The sequence below is a fragment of the Primulina eburnea genome, chromosome 8, assembly GCF_022965805.1.
Source record: "Primulina eburnea isolate SZY01 chromosome 8, ASM2296580v1, whole genome shotgun sequence".
Lineage (NCBI taxonomy): Eukaryota > Viridiplantae > Streptophyta > Magnoliopsida > Lamiales > Gesneriaceae > Primulina > Primulina eburnea.
Window position 1 is genome coordinate 5,235,790 of NC_133108.1, and position 17,493 is coordinate 5,253,282.

The 17,493-nt window shown below is 36.3% G+C and overlaps 3 protein-coding genes across 3 annotated transcripts; 2 read left to right on the forward strand and 1 right to left on the reverse strand.

Annotated features, from left to right (window-relative positions):
* Window positions 1-162: 162 nt before the first annotated feature.
* LOC140838643 (coatomer subunit epsilon-1-like) lies at window positions 163-3,162 on the reverse strand. Its single transcript, XM_073205109.1, has 7 exons — window positions 2,870-3,162; window positions 2,632-2,721; window positions 1,979-2,139; window positions 1,294-1,429; window positions 1,061-1,216; window positions 643-722; window positions 163-528 (listed from the first exon to the last, which is right to left on the reverse strand). Exons 1-7 carry the CDS (start codon window positions 3,041-3,043, stop codon window positions 435-437), a joined length of 891 nt encoding a protein of 296 aa, XP_073061210.1. The 5' UTR covers window positions 3,044-3,162; the 3' UTR covers window positions 163-434.
* A 2,292-nt stretch (window positions 3,163-5,454) lies between these two features.
* LOC140838648 (subtilisin-like protease SBT2.2) lies at window positions 5,455-11,811 on the forward strand. Its single transcript, XM_073205114.1, has 10 exons — window positions 5,455-6,396; window positions 6,922-7,075; window positions 7,217-7,614; window positions 7,695-7,790; window positions 8,022-8,094; window positions 8,466-8,748; window positions 9,150-9,472; window positions 9,600-9,870; window positions 9,951-10,232; window positions 11,207-11,811. Exons 1-10 carry the CDS (start codon window positions 6,155-6,157, stop codon window positions 11,629-11,631), a joined length of 2,547 nt encoding a protein of 848 aa, XP_073061215.1. The 5' UTR covers window positions 5,455-6,154; the 3' UTR covers window positions 11,632-11,811.
* Window positions 11,812-13,706: 1,895 nt separating this feature from the next.
* LOC140838647 (alpha-glucosidase) lies at window positions 13,707-17,459 on the forward strand. Its single transcript, XM_073205112.1, has 5 exons — window positions 13,707-14,059; window positions 14,545-15,239; window positions 15,353-15,583; window positions 15,702-16,348; window positions 16,442-17,459. The coding sequence occupies exons 1-5, from the start codon at window positions 13,818-13,820 to the stop codon at window positions 17,321-17,323; spliced, it is 2,697 nt and encodes an 898-aa protein (XP_073061213.1). The 5' UTR covers window positions 13,707-13,817; the 3' UTR covers window positions 17,324-17,459.
* The last annotated feature ends 34 nt before the right edge of the window (window positions 17,460-17,493 follow it).

A 17,493-nucleotide genomic window follows, 5' to 3' on the forward strand; every position in this document is an offset into this window, starting at 1 on the left:
TTAATTCCACATCAGCACAAATGCGCTGTGTTTGAATCGAAAGACTTCATCTTTTGTGTTATAATTCTGAACACAAATCTCAAACGCCATCTTGACATCAGTGTCGATGGGCGATATGGAGCAAGTTTGAAAGACTTGTCCAGCAAAGAACCCAACAGAGGAGAACGGAAAACAAAACAGGACACTTGGAATAATTTCAAGGGTGTGGGGGCTCTAGCGACGCTATACACTGATTAATCAACTACAACATTTTAAGCCCCTCCACAATGTATCAGCGTTTTACTGACCCAATTTAGGCATGTAGAAAAATTGGACCAAAAGAGAAGGATTAACAATAGCAAATTCCGTGAAGGCAAGTATGTTTCTTGAATATTTATGCATAACATAATTCTCATATGGTTGGACCTTGACAAACAAGCATGCTGGTCTACTGTTCAAGTAACATTTTGAACTGCTCTATCGAACTTCTCTTCCGCTGTTGATGCACATTTGACAAGCATGTGGTCTGGGTGTGACAATTTCAACTGGCTGCAAAATATCATGCAAGTATCACATATCCATTGCAATTCTCTTCCATAAAATAAGTAGAAGCTCTACGAAGTACAAATCAAATAGCATATAACAAGTACAAATCAATCGTACTTCAAATAGCGGGAGGATGGCTTCCCGTTGTGAAGACTGCAGACAACGAGATTGGCAAGAGTCTCTGGGTCCTTCGCATCCTGTGTAACAACCATCAGGCAATGTCTTACAGACAAAAGAATGGTGATTCTTCCGTACAGCATTCAGCACACGATAAAACTCTCAAGTCAAAAATCATACAAGATATGAGGCGTAATTCATATGCCCCACGGATCAATTTTCTGAAGGGAGTCGAATGTCATGTAGTCAATTCACTACATACTTTAGGATTCATGGCCATAGACTTCCATGTTTGTAAAGAAAGCACCAAACATATCAATGATACAACACACTGAGAAAATCTTTCGACAAACATCACACTATAGATAATGCTGTCGGAGATTTCAACGAAAGCAAAAGGCCAGAATGTTATACATACAATGTTTAGGGCCTCGAGCAGAAGTTTATCAGCTTCAGCAAATTCACCCTTGTGCAAGCAGCATAGTGCCTTCCCATTAAGAATCAAGCTAGTCATTTGATACTTTTCTGCGAAGTCCTGGAATATCAGATACGCTTCCTGTATCTTTGAACCACCCTTGTACAAAGAAAACAGATAGGTCAATAGAACTTTAATTCCTGATTAAATATAATGTATTGCAAGAAAAAATATACCACAGCCAAGTTTAGCCATGCATTTGCAAGTTGAGTTAGGGTATGATCCTCATCTGTTTGTTGCATGATTTTCAGTTGTTTCTCAGCATAATCTGATCTATACATTTTGAGAAAAATTTGGACATTTAAAGCATGCCTGCAAAATAGATAAAGGTGTCAGCCTTAAGTGTTCAAATAAAATACACAAACATATATTATGCAAGAAAAGTTGCATCTAATGCAGTATTCACAGCATGGAACTCATAGTGAACACCTTATTCAGTTATGCTTTGCCACAATGCAAAACACAAACATATGCAGCAAAAATGGCAGACGTTCGTTCATAATCACACATGTTACACATTTAACAAGCATGCTGACTCTTAAAGAGAGGTTAAGGAAAAAGTACTCGCCCTCCATTAGGTGAACAAAAGGCAGGTGCAATTGTGCAAAACAATACTAACTGTATGGATAATAGTAAAGTCGGGGCTACACCAATATATAGCACGCAGCATCACCATGTTCCCAGAAATGACAGCTATGAACAACAGTTGACATATAATGTATGAGGGAATTTGAACATAGAAATAGAACACAGCACTAACATGTTTCAAAAAATTGTGAGTACTAGCAACACTTAGCATATAAATATATAATGGATACAAAATATATAACAAAGCCATAATCAAATCCAGAAACAACTCACAGCTCCATGGTTCCCTCAGTTCCCCCAACATTTGTGTGCTTCAAGGCTTCATTATAATCCTGCTCGTGCATGAATATAATTCCAGCAATAAGCCTTAGCATAGGGTTGTTTCCAATGGCTGGATCTCCTAACCACTCGCGAAGACTAGCAATTGCCATTTCCTACACATCATAGATTGGCTCATTGATTAATCAAGACCAACATCTTGCACCAATGCTTACTACCTGCTCCATCACTTTTCCTTTCACTTGTCACGAGCATTGTTTCAAATTTCAAGTATTTTCTAGTTTTCCAATGATCACTTATGTTTTTGTGATGGTCATAATTTGCTCTAGGTAGCCATCTCGAAAAAAATGTAGTAAAATAGAACAATAATACTCAACTTTATAAAAAAATTCGTCTACCTTCTTTTCATCGTAATCCTACTAGGCATCGATTTTCTCACTCTGAGAACACTAAAGAAATTACTTCCTGGACAAAAACCCCCTACGCTAATTGTGCATGAATAATTGTATGCAATTATAGCCGAACAAGATTAGTAGATTAAGTCAACAAAAACTAGTATAACCAAGGTTTACATCCAGCATTCCGACTCAAGATTCAAAGTCGAAAAATCAGATCAGTTACATTGATTTTGTTTTTTAAGAAATCACCTTGTTCTCGGGGCTCGAGAGGTATAAAGCCAGCAATTTCACGGCCTGAAGTGGCGTCGCTGCTGACGAATCGATCTCATTTATCACAAGCTACATCACCAAACAGAACCGGCAAACATAATCAATCGAGAAACTTCTCAAGGCGCACTTAAAGAAAAAAATGGAATCTCAATATTCAACAATCCCAAATTTAATAATAACAAAAAGAGTCCACATACTGAAGGTGATTTGGTTGTACCTGGTAACTGCCGAGGGCAATGTAAGAACGGTAAACAAGGCAGTCTCTCTCAACGATGTCCCCTGGGGAAAGATTGGGGATTTCGCTGCTGTTGATCGCCGCCTGGTACGCTCCCAAGTAAAAGTTGTTCCTCAACCCAAACAGCGGGTCCGGTCCTCCAGCAGCCGCAGCCATTTCCGATCTTCTAAGCTTTTCTGTTCTTTTACAATCAACGGATCAAAGAGTTCAGATCTCGAACCCAAACCTCTGGAGAAATATTAGAGCTGAAGAACTATGCAACCACCCACTCTCCCGCACGTAGTATGTCATATCGCACTTTGAGGAACTCGGCCCATATATTATGGAATTGGGCCAAATGTAATCCTGGGCCCATTCGGTTTGTTAGGATTCCCATTTCCACTAGAATAATCATGCATCTTTTGGTTCGGGACAATAAAAGATGTATAATATATGGACGATAAATTTATATATATGAATATCATAATAATCTATTCTCTATTAATTCATATAATATGATGCATAATCAATTAATATTTTAACATTCAATTAATATTTTAACATCCACGTTAATCACTGCCTAATATTATTTTATGGGACCAATTGTATGTAAAAAATAACAATATTAGCAATGTTGTTTGTAGTTTTCTGAAAATGTGTTCTTGAAGTTATTTGTTGAAGGCTTTGTGGGGAACCGTTGGGTAATCGATGTTGCGTTTAAGTTTGTGAGTACGATGTTGGGATGATTTTTGGTATTTCGTTTCGTGTCAATAGACAATTGTTTGCATTAGAAGTCGTAGGAGGTATTTGGTGTCAAATATCGTGTTCACGGTTTGAGTTACGCCTTTGTCCCTAACCAATTTGTCCCGCCCCTATAAAAAAAAAAAAAAAAAAAAAAAAAAAACCAACTCTCGTTTGTCCGTAACCTTTTGAAGTTTACTTGTCTGCTTTTTATAGGTGCAGAATATCAATCAATATATAATATTTCTCCTAGAATATTGTGGTATGCCGACGATGACAAAAAAATATTTTAGAAAGCAAAAGGGCCAAGGTACCAAAGAGATGTGGGTGGTTAATTTAATTAGTTTTAATTATATATCTTACATAAAATAATTACAAAAATAACATAAAAACTTTTGTGAGCTCAATTTTACAAGACAACCTCCTACCTGCTTAACTTACAAAAAAATATTTTTTTTTTATGTGAAAATATTAATTTTATAGTAAATATAAATCGAATCGACCTATTTGTTCATAATTATAATTATTTAGTTTGTCGATAACGAACAATGTTTACCGCTGCGAAAATTACAGGGATCGACTTGTTTGGTCAGGTCGCGGGGGTCGAGAGGACAGAGCCACCTCGTGGAGGGTTCCAAAAGCTCTTCAGAAACTACATAATCATTCGCAATAGGTAAGACAACTTATTTGGAAACAACACCTTGTTTAATGATTGGTTTTCATGAAATAGTATAATGTTTTGATGAACAATCGCGTCTGTTCTGAATCGAATTTTCATTTCTATATATAAGATATAATTAGATCAAAAAATTATATTGTTTTTTGTTGGATTCTGATTTGTTTTAGTCACCTATAAATACAGAATATCTTCATTTTATCTTGAAATTTTTTTTTCATATCCATATAACTAAAATGAAGGGAAAAACATTTTAGTTCATTCACAAATTATTCGAATATTTTATCAATACTATTTTACCGTCACAGAGGAGACCCACTTGAAGAATAATGCGGGTAGCTTGCCAGAAACCAAGAAAAGATTTCACAAAAGCAGAACAAAAAAGCGGTGCTCATTACTCTATAAGAAAATTGATCAGACCAACATTAATTTAAGGCATACAACGGCTATTATCCAAACATTTATCTAATTGTGTGATATTTGATATTGAATCATAATTAACTGAATCATTGTGAAGGGGTAGAGTAATGCTACCTTGGGGGCAGGCCCTCACAGGATTTTATTTTACATGATATTTCTTGATCACTTCAATGTATTGTTTTAAATCTGGGCCTTTGATCACCTCAGTGGACAGTGCCCTCACAGGTAGGGTGAAATAAAACGTTGAGAGGAGCTATGGAACATCAATCATCTTACCAAATCATATCATTATTATATTTCCCTTTTCAAAATAATTTCCCAGCACAAGTTTATATGATCAATTTATTTCATAATTAACCCTACCCTAAACTATGAGTAAAAAAAAGAAGAAATGGAACGTTGGGAAGGATGGCCCACCACCCACCCCCACTATTTTTAAAATCTAAATCATGTTAATATAATAAAGACAAAGAAAAGCCAAAAAAAAATTACTGGGTCCGGCACAACTTGGTGGCATGCACATTCTCTTTCTTTTTTCTTTTCTTTTTTTCTTCGTTCCAGGTGATCATATGTGGAATGAAAACAAAAAGTAAATTTTATTTTATATAATTTTTTAAAACTAATTTTCAGTTTTCACATTATTTTTTAATATATATATAAATGACAAAATGTTAAAATTACAAAAATTATTGGTGCAGATCGATTTAAGAGTAGGATAAGAGGACACGGGCTTGTTTTTATTTCATTTCCACTGACAATGCATTAAACCAAACACAAAGAGTCAAAACGGATAATAATGACCAAAATAACGTTCCCAATTCTCTCCACCTTGCTTCATTCAACACGCCCGTTATAAACAAAACCTTCCTGTGCTCACCGCCCAAGAAAGTTGCAGAATCGGTTCTTTTTTCTTTTTTCCAACTTACACACATATGTACCAATGAATGGGACATGTGCTTCTTGGTCCATGATTTGCAGAAGTACTGGTACTATATTGTGAAAAGGAGAAGAAGAAACTTTCTTTATGGTGATAAGACTTGTGATGAAATTATTTTCTTGTGAACAAGTAACATGAGTTATGGGGAGAAGTTAATGGGGTGTTGGAGCTTCTTTCTACAGCTGGTGTAGTTTGTTCAAAGGGCTTATTGCTTTGCGACTGTGCTGTCCTCTACTGTGCTGCAATTAGTTTGTTTTGCTGGGTACCTGAAAAGGAAGCAGAAGATTGTGGTCCATTTCATATGGGGTGGCTGTAATCATTGAAGCAAATCTTGTATACTTCCTCAGAAGAAATAATATTTCGTTTCCTCTGGCCTCAGACGGAAGGTTGTGCTGAACCCAGAGTTATGGTGGACATGGATGGTTGAACACTTGAACTTCGTGAAGAAAAGCTTGTGCTTACTGGTGGAAAGACCCCGTTTTTTTCTTTCTATTTTTCCGGTAATTCTTGAAAAATGCTTGTTTCCACTAAAATGGGGTGTGTTTTCGGAAGTGGAGTGATGTTGGTAATGTTCTGTTTGGTGATATTTGTAAGCTGCGATTATGGTCAAAACAGTGGAGATGCAATCCCTGCTGTGTATATTGTTACTCTGAAACATGCCCCCACCTCTCATTACTGGAGTGAGCTTAGAGTGAATCAGGGTCCGCATATTAAAAGCAATGGATCTCAGAGAATGAATCGATTGGATAAACCAAGGTTCGTTTATTTCTTTTTTTCAATCATCTGGACTGTACTAGGAATTGAATTATTGGGTTTTAAAGATAATGACAAGTATGAGCAGTTAATTTCTTGTTTGGAGATTTTTTCTGCCTGTACACATCTTTCATTTCTTTTTTTTCCTTGCTCTTGGTTTCTAGGAAACTTACCGTATTATGATCACATTAGGATATCACTACTGTAACCCATTTTTTGAATTTATTTTCTGATTAATTTTCAAAGTTGAAACCAATGATTTGTTTCTTGTTTATTCTCGAGAAGATAATGGAATGTAAGCTTTGCGTTTAGTTACTATTCTTTTTTGTGGACGTTGAAGGTCTATGAAATATTTTAGAATCTTGTAACTGATTAAGGTATTCAGACCTTCTTTATTGGATAAAACTCTGTCTAGGAGGACAGGGGATTATTGAAAAGATTGATAGTTCCGTTTGTTTAATGATCATATACATTTGTCGCATCTCTGTGTCTTGCCAAATTGACATGTTAATATTATGCTGACATCAGCATTACGAAGAGAATAAAATGGCACAATGGATCATACACAGCTGGGCTACACGATTCTCTATTGGAAAGAACATTAAGGGGTGAAAAGTATCTAAAAGTTTACTCCTACCACTATCTAATAAATGGATTTGCTGTGCTTGTCACTCCACATCAGGTTAGTTTCAGTGACTTTTTGTATTTTCATTGCCTATATTGTCCAATATTTTCAGAAGTGTATATTGTTTTCCGATACTTTGACAATCCTTTTTCCCTTTTTATTTTCTTGATTCTTTACATTCTCAAATCGGTTTTGAAGGCTGACAGAATTTCAAGGAGAAGAGAAGTGTTGAATGTGGTTATGGATTTTTCTGTTAGAACTGCCACCACTCATACGCCACAGTTTCTTGGTCTTCCTCAAGGAGCATGGGCTCAAGAAGGTGGTTTTGAAACAGCAGGGGAAGGAATTGTGATTGGATTCATTGACACTGGAATCGATCCCACACACCCCAGCTTCTCCAATGATACACCTACGAAGCCATATCCGATTCCCAAGCATTTTTCTGGAATCTGTGAAGTCACACAGGACTTCCCATCTGGATCCTGCAACAGGAAACTGATTGGTGCTCGTCATTTTGCAGCATCCGCCATTACCAGAGGGATATTTAATGCCACTCAGGACTATGCATCACCCTATGATGGTGATGGCCATGGGACGTAAGTGATACCGACTTAATAAGAAACTGGCATTATGATTTGAGGTAATATTTTAGCACTAAAAGGGCAATTTCTCCCAGGCACACGGCTGCAATTGCATCAGGAAATCACGGGATTCCTGTTGTGGTAGCTGGGCATCACTTTGGAAATGCCAGTGGCATGGCTCCTCATTCACAGTAAGGATTCTCCATCAACCTTTTACCCGTTTTGCATCATGAGAATTATCAATGCTCTTTATTGAGTCATATGCAAATTAAACAGACTAATTGATTTGCCATAATGTTCCGTTGTCAAGTTTCTCGTTTATGGAGCAGCAGCTTTAACAAACTATTATAAATTTCTCATCCAACCTGCTTACACTTAATTTCCCAGCCCTTTACATTCTGCTTTATTTATTAATTTTGTAGTATTGCTGTTTATAAGGCATTATACAAAAGGTTTGGAGGCTTTGCCGCAGATGTGGTTGCTGCCATAGATCAGGTACCCCTTAAACGTAATTTTAATAAAGAATATTCTTGAGGCACTTATTGGATATGATATGATGTCAGACTGTGAGTATCCCCGAGTGAGTTTTTTATTTTTTATGAAAAATAATAATATCTACTAGCATCCTGGAATTCGAAGCCGACTTTTTTCTGGCACATATTGAGTAAGATATGAGTGTCCTAGTTTAAATAAATTAAATGAAAATAATAATAGCTGGCATTCTGGAATACGAAGCCTGGGTTTCTTATTTGTTGTTTCGTTTTCTCTCCCGCTTTGATATTGTATTTCATTCACCTGTATGTACCTCCAGGTACATAACCACTTGCTGACAAGTTGATACTTCATCATTATGTCTCTGTTTGTAGGCTGCCCAAGATGGAGTGGATATAATAAGCTTGTCAATAACTCCGAACAGGCGGCCCCCTGGCATTGCCACTTTCTTTAATCCTATAGATATGGCATTATTGTCAGCTATCAAGGCTGGTATCTTTGTAGTACAAGCAGCAGGGAATACCGGACCCTCACCCAAGAGCATATCATCCTTTAGTCCATGGATCTTCACTGTTGGCGCTGCAGCCCATGATAGGGTATACAGTAACTCTATAGTCCTGGGCAACAATATCACAATTCCTGGAGTTGGACTGGCTCGTAAGTCAGAACTCTTCAGTTATCGATAGACTCTTATGCTTATGATCGATCATATTTAAACATTTTTGCAACATAGCTATATATTAAAGTCGTTTTTACCTATACCAATGTTAAATAAGATTCTTGATATTTAGTTTGAAAGCATTTAATAGCAAGTAAACATGATCGACTTAACTTTTGCGCTGAGGTTGTCAAATACGTAGCTAATGGCATATGGTCTTTACCCTCCTTAAATATTCCTCCTATGTACATGCATATGTTTTTTTATAGCACATAGCACAAAATTACATTTGCCCCCCTGAAATCTTGAAATTCTATAGTTTTTTAATTTGACTACCTTTTATTCATTATTTGGATCCACCACAGACATGACTTTATGACACTTGAATTGATTTGTCCAGCTGGAACCGATAATATGTATACAATGGTTTCTGCTATCCATGTATTGAAAGACTCGACAGCTGCGAAGGATATGTATGCTGGTGAATGCCAAGATGCCAGCAATTTTAACCATGACTCTGTTCAAGGGAATCTCTTGATATGTGGATACTCAATTCGCTTTGTACTTGGGCTTGCCACCGTCAAACGAGCTTTAGAAACCGCAAAAAACCTCAGTGCAGTTGGAGTTGTGTTCTACATGGATCCATATGTGATTGGCTTCCAGCTCAATCCAATTCCAATGAGATTTCCTGGCATAATAATTCCATCATCAGATGACTCCAAAGTGAGTGCTCATCTTTCCATGCATTTCATGCTAATATGACACGAGCCCATCAGATTGAAATGTATAATCCTTCTTACTCATGAAAAAAATGGCCTGAAATGGTGACTAAAAATATATTATATGCCAGGCCTTTCTTCAGTACTATAACTCTTCTTTGAAAAGAGATGCAGCTTCGAACAAAATCGTTAAATTCGGGGCCATGGCTCGGATCTCTGGTGGAATAAAAGCTAATTTTAGCCATTCTGCTCCAAAGATTATGTTTTATTCTGCTAGGGGGCCAGATCCAGAAGACAATTTCCTCGAGAATGCTGACATTCTGAAACCAAACATTGTTGCACCTGGAAATTCCATATGGGCTGCTTGGAGTTCAGGTGGCACAGATTCTGTTGAATTTCAAGGTATTTTTCTGTTTCAAAAGATAACTTCATTGTATATGTTAAACAACAATTAAACAGGAATTGACGATAAAACATTTCAGGTGAAAGCTTTGCAATGATGTCTGGAACAAGCATGGCAGCTCCTCACGTTGCAGGACTTGCGGCAATAATCAAGCAACAGTTTCCCTTTTTCAGTCCTGCAGCCATTGGATCCGCGCTTTCAACTACTGCTTCTCTTTACGACAGAAATGGGGGTCCTATAATGGCACAGCGGGTCTATACTAATCCAGATTCGAATCAATCTCCTGCCACTCCTTTTGATATGGGGAGTGGATTTGTAAATCCTACTGCTGCTCTGAATCCAGGTCTTATTTTGGACACAAGTAAGTCACTCCCCTTATATCCTGAATATGGCCTAGCCCAAAACCAGTGGATATGGTTACATGGTCCCTACATATTATCATGATTCAAGAGGAACATGTATTTTTTAATGCAAAGAAAGAAAACATTACTTGTGTTAGAGAACATCAATTGCCCTACAATCTTGTATGAATCCGTATATATAGCATAGTTTTGGGAATGATATTTTACATTCACCTCTCCCATACTTAACTTTTTCGGATCTTACCTCTCTCGTTAAGGGCAAAAATTATAACAGGACGTAAGTGTCTAATAGTACAGGGAAGGTGAATACTAAAACTCGTGTTGGAATTTATCATTGGGTTGTTGTATAGTTTACATATTTGAGTTACATCGTTATCATCTAGGCATCTACTATGTTTTTTGGTATCCTAATATATATTCGATTCTATAATTGATCTCACTGTTTAAGATAGCTGTTCCATTTTCATGAACTTCGAGCTGCTGTAATTATGTCGGATGGAAATTATTAGAAGGCAACAATTACCCCTTTTCTTTGTGTGGCAAGATGATTGCAAGGTGGTATCTTGGCTACCAAACGATGGAAAATATTGTAATCGCATAGTTACCTTCTACGATAGCCTAAAATATGGAATTCCTATTGTCCAGAGTTGTTGTTTATCAATAAAAATGTGATTATTTACATGGTGTATGATTTTAAAGATTAAGTTATGGAAAAAAACTCATTTCTTAAACTCAAATTATTGTATTATGGATATATGCAATGTTTAGCCTACTTTATTGCGTTATAAACACAAGAAATATATATTTAGGTTTAGATAATATGGGATGAGGAGTAGTCTATGTTTTGCAAGTCTTTGTACCATCTTCTCATCTCTGATGAATTGCTCTTTTTTATTGAAGGTGTTTCTTCCATAAGTTTTATTAATGTATTTTAGATTAAAAAAGAAAAATCTCACTGGGCTACATTTTGCAGGTTATGATGACTATATTTCGTTCCTCTGTGGGATAAATGGATCATCTCCGCTTATCCTAAACTACACAGGCGAAACCTGTGGGGGGGTGTCTACAACTACCGCCGCTAATCTAAACTTGCCTTCCATCACAGTATCGAAGCTGAACCAATCTGCTACTATGCAACGAACCGTGACCAACATTGACAGGAACGAGACGTACAGAGTTGGTTGGACCGCTCCTTTCGGAGTTTCAGTTAAGGTGATACCCTCATATTTTGCCATCTCAAGCGGGGAGAAACAGGTTTTAACTGTAGTACTTAACGCGACTATAAGCAGTTCGATTGTGAGTTATGGGAGAATCAGATTCTTTGGTAGCCAGGGTCATGTGGTGAAAATCCCTGTCTCAGTTATTGTTAAAATTTCATTCAATACAACTGGTGGATGATTCAGCACTTTGATTGATAATTACATCGTAGGCTTCGCTAACTTGTCTGATTTTTTCATTGTTTGCCTTGTAAATGTTCTTGAAAATGTAGTAGTTAGTTAACTTGGTGCTTGATGAAAGACTTGAGCCTTTGTTGTCCTTTTTTTCCCATTTACTGATACAATTGTTGGACAAAAAATATTTAGTCTCAAACTTTATGTAACACTCGTTGAAAAGAGTCTTGTATATAAAGCAGAATGATGCTACATGTATGTCAATACTTGTTTTCGAATATTACGTCACAAAAAAAAAATATAAAAATGTCATATATTGAATACAAAATTTCACGATATAATTTATATAAATATCGATATATTAGATGTATCTTTAAGATTATCCTATTAATCACATACAATGGATTATCTATATCTCTTACTATTTATTAAGGCTGAGTAGGTTAGAGTAACTTCCTTGGTCTGTTTTTTAAAATACCTAAAATACCTTTCACCCCCACTCTCTACATTACTAATTATATATATTAATAAAGTGTTAAAAAATAAAAACAAGTCATATGTAGTTTAGTGGATAAAGCTTATATTTCTTAATCATGAGGTTTTAGGTTCAATTTTTCCTTGGGTTTTTTTTATTCTTTTTTAATTTATTTTTTAGTTCATATATCAAAATTATAATGTAGCCACTCATTATTTCTTATAAATATATTTTGATCCTCATTTAAATATAAATCAAATAAATTATAAAAACATATCGTAAAGCACGCAACGCATGCGTCGTTGTACTAGTTATTTTATTAAGTTTGAGACACTTAGAGCAAATAATTTTGGTCATAGTCTGTTTTAATAATTATATATATTAATAAAATGTTAAAATTTTAATGCAAGTTATATGTAGTTCAGCGGATAGATTCATGGTTTCTTAGTGTTTAAGTTAATATGTTCAATTTTTATTGACTATATTTTTTTATTAAGCTATTTTTTCAATTTATTTTTTAATTTATATATCAAATACAGTATAGTCTCTCACTGTTTCTTATAATTATATTTTGATCTTCATTTAAATATAAATCAAATAAATTATAAAAAATATTACACAAGTATGCAACGTGTGTATCGGTACACTAGTATTAATATTGAATGTAGAATGTTGACACTAAAATCAACTAGGTTGACAATTTTTTCTCATTCTGGTCACCCGAATGTTCTCCTTCCCTATGCGTAAAAGAAAAACTAACCTACATTTAATTCCTTTTAAATTTATTTCATAATCATATTATTTTTCACAAATAATTTAGACACTAAGCAAAAATTTGTGTGAGACGGTTTCAAGGGTCGTATTTTATGAAACGAAAATATTAAAAAAATGTACAAAAATCATTATGTTCCTATAATATTTCTTAGTAATAAATTTTTAAGAGACATGTAAAATACTAGATTAATATATATTAATGGAGTGAGTCTTATGTGAGACCGTCTCACGGACCTTAATCTGTGAGACGGGTCAACCCTACTCATATTCACAATAAAAAGTAATACTCATAGCATAAAAAGTAATACTTTTTCGTGGATGACCCAAATAAGAGATCCGTCTCACAAATAAGACTCGTGAGACCGTCTCACACAAGTTTTTGTCATATTGAGTGGGTCTCGTGTGAGACCGTCTCACGGATCATAATCTGTGAGACGTATCAACCCTATCATATTCACAATAAAAAGTAATACTCTTAGCATAAAATGTAATACTTTTTCATGGGTGACCCAAATAAGAGATCTGTCTCACAAATACGACCCGTGAGACCGTCTCACACAAGTTTTTGTCCTTGGAAAAATACAATTTAATAAAATTATTCAAAAGATTTGAGAAGTGATCAATATACGAGGTCGGATTTGATTTGAAAATAAATATTTGATTTAAGAAATGATACATAATTTGAAATACATTCATTTTCAGTGTATTTTAAATCTATTACAATCGTCGTTACATTTACATAAAAGTTTAAATTTACTTACCATAAATTCATTCCAGCAATCAAATTCTTTTCAAATCATTAAATTTTCGGTTACAATATATTAATAACATTTTATTCGAATCAGTAATTTATAAATTATTAACTTTTAGCATGCCTATAGCTATAAATAAAGCATCAGTCCACCTCTCTCAGATAATTTACACGCAGCCGGCACTCGGTGAAGATGAAGAGCAGAACCAGTGATCATGGCTTCCGGTTTCTGCTGCTGGCTTGGACGTGTGGTTGGATCTGGAATCCTGCGATATCTTCTGAACAGAATGGCGAGCAAGTGATCGGATACGGTTACAGAGTTGGATCGGTAACCAACGACGACTCGTCGGGGAAATCGTTGACTGCTCAGCTGCAGCTCATCAACAGTACCTCCGTCTTCGGACCTGACATTCAAATCTTATCTCTAACTGCAAGGTAATTACGATTTTATTGTAATGATTTTCATCATGTTTTTTTTTAATTAGTTGAATTTAAGGGATTATTTAGATAAACCAGGAGTTTACTTCCAAGTGGGCGAGTACGCCTAAGCCAGTTGTCAAACTTTATGTTGAAGTATAATATTTGTATTTTCATCTTTATTTTTCAGAAATAGATATTATCAAATTTTTTTTTTTTATATTTTATCTGCAGAAAATATTTTATATCTTTTTCATTTGTTTGAATTTTGGTATTTTTAATGCTTTTTAGTAATATGTACATTTGATATTCTTTTTTTTAAAATATATATATATATATATATATAAATATTAAGAGTTAGTTATGCTAACATAAGTTTTAATTTTTTTTTGAAAGCGTAATAAATTTTAATTTAATATCATGATTGTCTGCTGAAATATTGGTATCTAAATAATTATAATGTGACAAAAAAGTAACGGCGTTAACTCTGACCTGTCTGGCAGCTTTGAAACAAAAGACCGTTTGAGAATCAAAATAACGGACGCCAACCGTTCCCGTTGGGAAATACCGGACGAAGTTCTTCCCCGACATCCACAGGCCTCTCTCCAGCGTTCCCTTTCAGAAAACCACCATCCCCGGCTTTTTAGCCACCGGTTTCCGTCACTACTCTCTCACCCCGACTCAGACCTGATATTCAACCTCCACAACACCACCCCATTCGGCTTCACTGTCAGCCGTCGCTCCTCCGCCAACACCCTATTCGACGCCAACCCAAACAGCAATGATTCCACGTATCTCATCTTCAAAGACCAATATCTCCAGATTTCCTCTTCACTTCCGCCGGAAAGCTCGAATCTTTATGGAATTGGAGAACATACAAAAAGTTCTTTTAAGCTGCAGCCTAATCAGATGTTCACCCTTTGGAATGCTGACATTGGAAGTTCACAATTGGATGTCAACTTGTACGGTTCCCACCCTTTTTACATGGATATCAGGTCTCCTCAGGGGATGACTCATGGAGTTTTGCTGCTCAATAGTAATGGTATGGATGTTGTCTACACAGGAGATAGGATTACCTACAGGGTGATTGGCGGGATTCTTGACTTGTATTTCTTTGCGGGACCGACGCCGGAATTGGTTATGGAGCAATACACTGAACTAATTGGACGCCCTGCTCCGATGCCTTACTGGTCTTTTGGTACTGTTACTGTGTTACATGAAGGGGCATTTTGATGACATTATTAACCTTAAGCAATTTGCTCAAGACGCGAATTTTCTTGTAACAAATGTTTGATATGCTCTTTTTTCTAGGATTTCACCAGTGCCGATATGGGTACAAGGATGTCTCTGATCTTGAGAATGTGACTGCTGGTTATGCAAGGGCCAAGATTCCTCTGGAAGTCATGTGGACAGATATTGATTACATGGATGGATACAAAGATTTCACCCTCGACCCCATTAATTTTCCTGCAGATAAAATGAAGAAATTTGTTGATGCACTTCATCAGAATGGACAGAAATACGTGGTTATTCTTGATCCTGGTAAATGACCTCTCTTGTGTTTTATATCTCCAATTGATTTCTTGTTTACTATACAGATACCAGTACGTAAATGAATAAATTCTTTAATATCGTTTTGCATTTGTTTTGTAAACGGCAGGAATCGCTGTAAATGACACATATCCTACCTATGTAAGAGGACTGGAAGCCAACATCTTCATAAAACGAAATGGTGTTCCATACCTTGGCAAGGTTTGGCCTGGATTAACCTACTTCCCTGACTTTCTGAACCCCTCAACCGAAACCTTTTGGAGCAATGAAATAAAAATATTCCATGAAATTATTCCTGTTGATGGCCTTTGGATTGACATGAATGAGATATCAAATTTCATAACCTCACCTGCCAATCCGTCTTCAATTATTGACGATCCACCTTACAGGATCAACAATGCAGGATACCAACGTCTCATCAATGAGCGAACCGTACCTGCAACTTCTCTGCATTTTAATAACATCACGGAGTACGACATTCACAATCTCTATGGTTTATTGGAATCCAGAGCCACTAATGCTGCTTTGGTTAACATAACTGGCAAAAGGCCATTTGTTCTTAGTAGATCCACATTTGTGGGTTCTGGCAAGTACACAGCGCACTGGACAGGAGACAATGCCGCGACTTGGAACGACTTGCAATACTCAATCCCAGGCATCTTAAATTTTGGACTGTTTGGAACTCCAATGGTTGGGGCAGATATATGTGGTTTCTCAGGAAACACAAATGAAGAACTTTGTCGGCGATGGATTCAGGTATGTCTCACTTAAAAAAGAACACAAAAATCGATTATTGAGATTAAAACTGTCTTCTAGTTTTACCATTTGACATTCAGAACTTGTTGCCAGCTAGGTGCATTTTACCCCTTCTCTAGAGACCACTCAGACAAGAACTCAATCCGTCAAGAACTCTACCTCTGGGATTCAGTTGCTGCAACAGCAAGAAGAGTATTAGGACTTCGCTACCAGCTATTGCCATACTTCTACACATTGATGTATGAGGCACACTCCAAAGGAACGCCTATTGCACGGCCAATTTTCTTCTCATTTCCAGAGGATGTCCACACTTATAATATCAGCTCGCAGTTTTTACTCGGTAAGGGAGTGTTGGTATCCCCTGTACTACAACCTGGAGCAGTTTCTGTTGATGCATATTTCCCAGCAGGAAACTGGTTTGACCTCTTAGACTATTCGCATTGTGTGAGTGTCAAAGAAGGGAGACCTGTCAAGCTTGATGCACCCGCTGATTATATCAATGTGCATGCGCATGAAGGAAATATTATTGCTATGCAAGGCGAAGCAATGACAACTGTGGCTGCAAGAAGCACGCCATTCCATTTGCTGGTTGTGGTCGGCAGCGGGGGGATCAGTAGTGGACAAGTTTTCTTGGATAGTGGAGAAGATATAGACATGGGAGGAGAAGGGGGAAATTGGACCTTGGTGAAATTTCACAGTGGGATTGTGGGTAATAACCTCACTATCTCATCAGAAGTTTCGAATCGAGATTTTGCCTTGAATCACAAGTGGATCATTGACAAGTTGACTATTTTGGGATTGACCAGAAAAGTTAACATGATTGAAAGATTCAGGTTGGTTACTGATTTGGCGTCGGAGCTAAAAAACACGGTTTTGAAAGTAGAGAATTATTGCGATGGATTTGTCACAGTTGAAATATCTGATCTAAAATTGCTTATAGGGCAAGATTTCTTGTTCGAGCTTCCGCTCAAATAGAAGATTTAAAGTATGTCTCGTGGAATAATGACAACAAATGAATAATGTCCACTTGCTGTTGCAGCTCAAGCTTGTTCTACACATTCTGTTCAAAGAATAACAGTATTTTTAAAATCCATGAAAACTTTAGTTTCAACTTCCAGTATGCCTCGTTTTCTTTTTGAAATGCC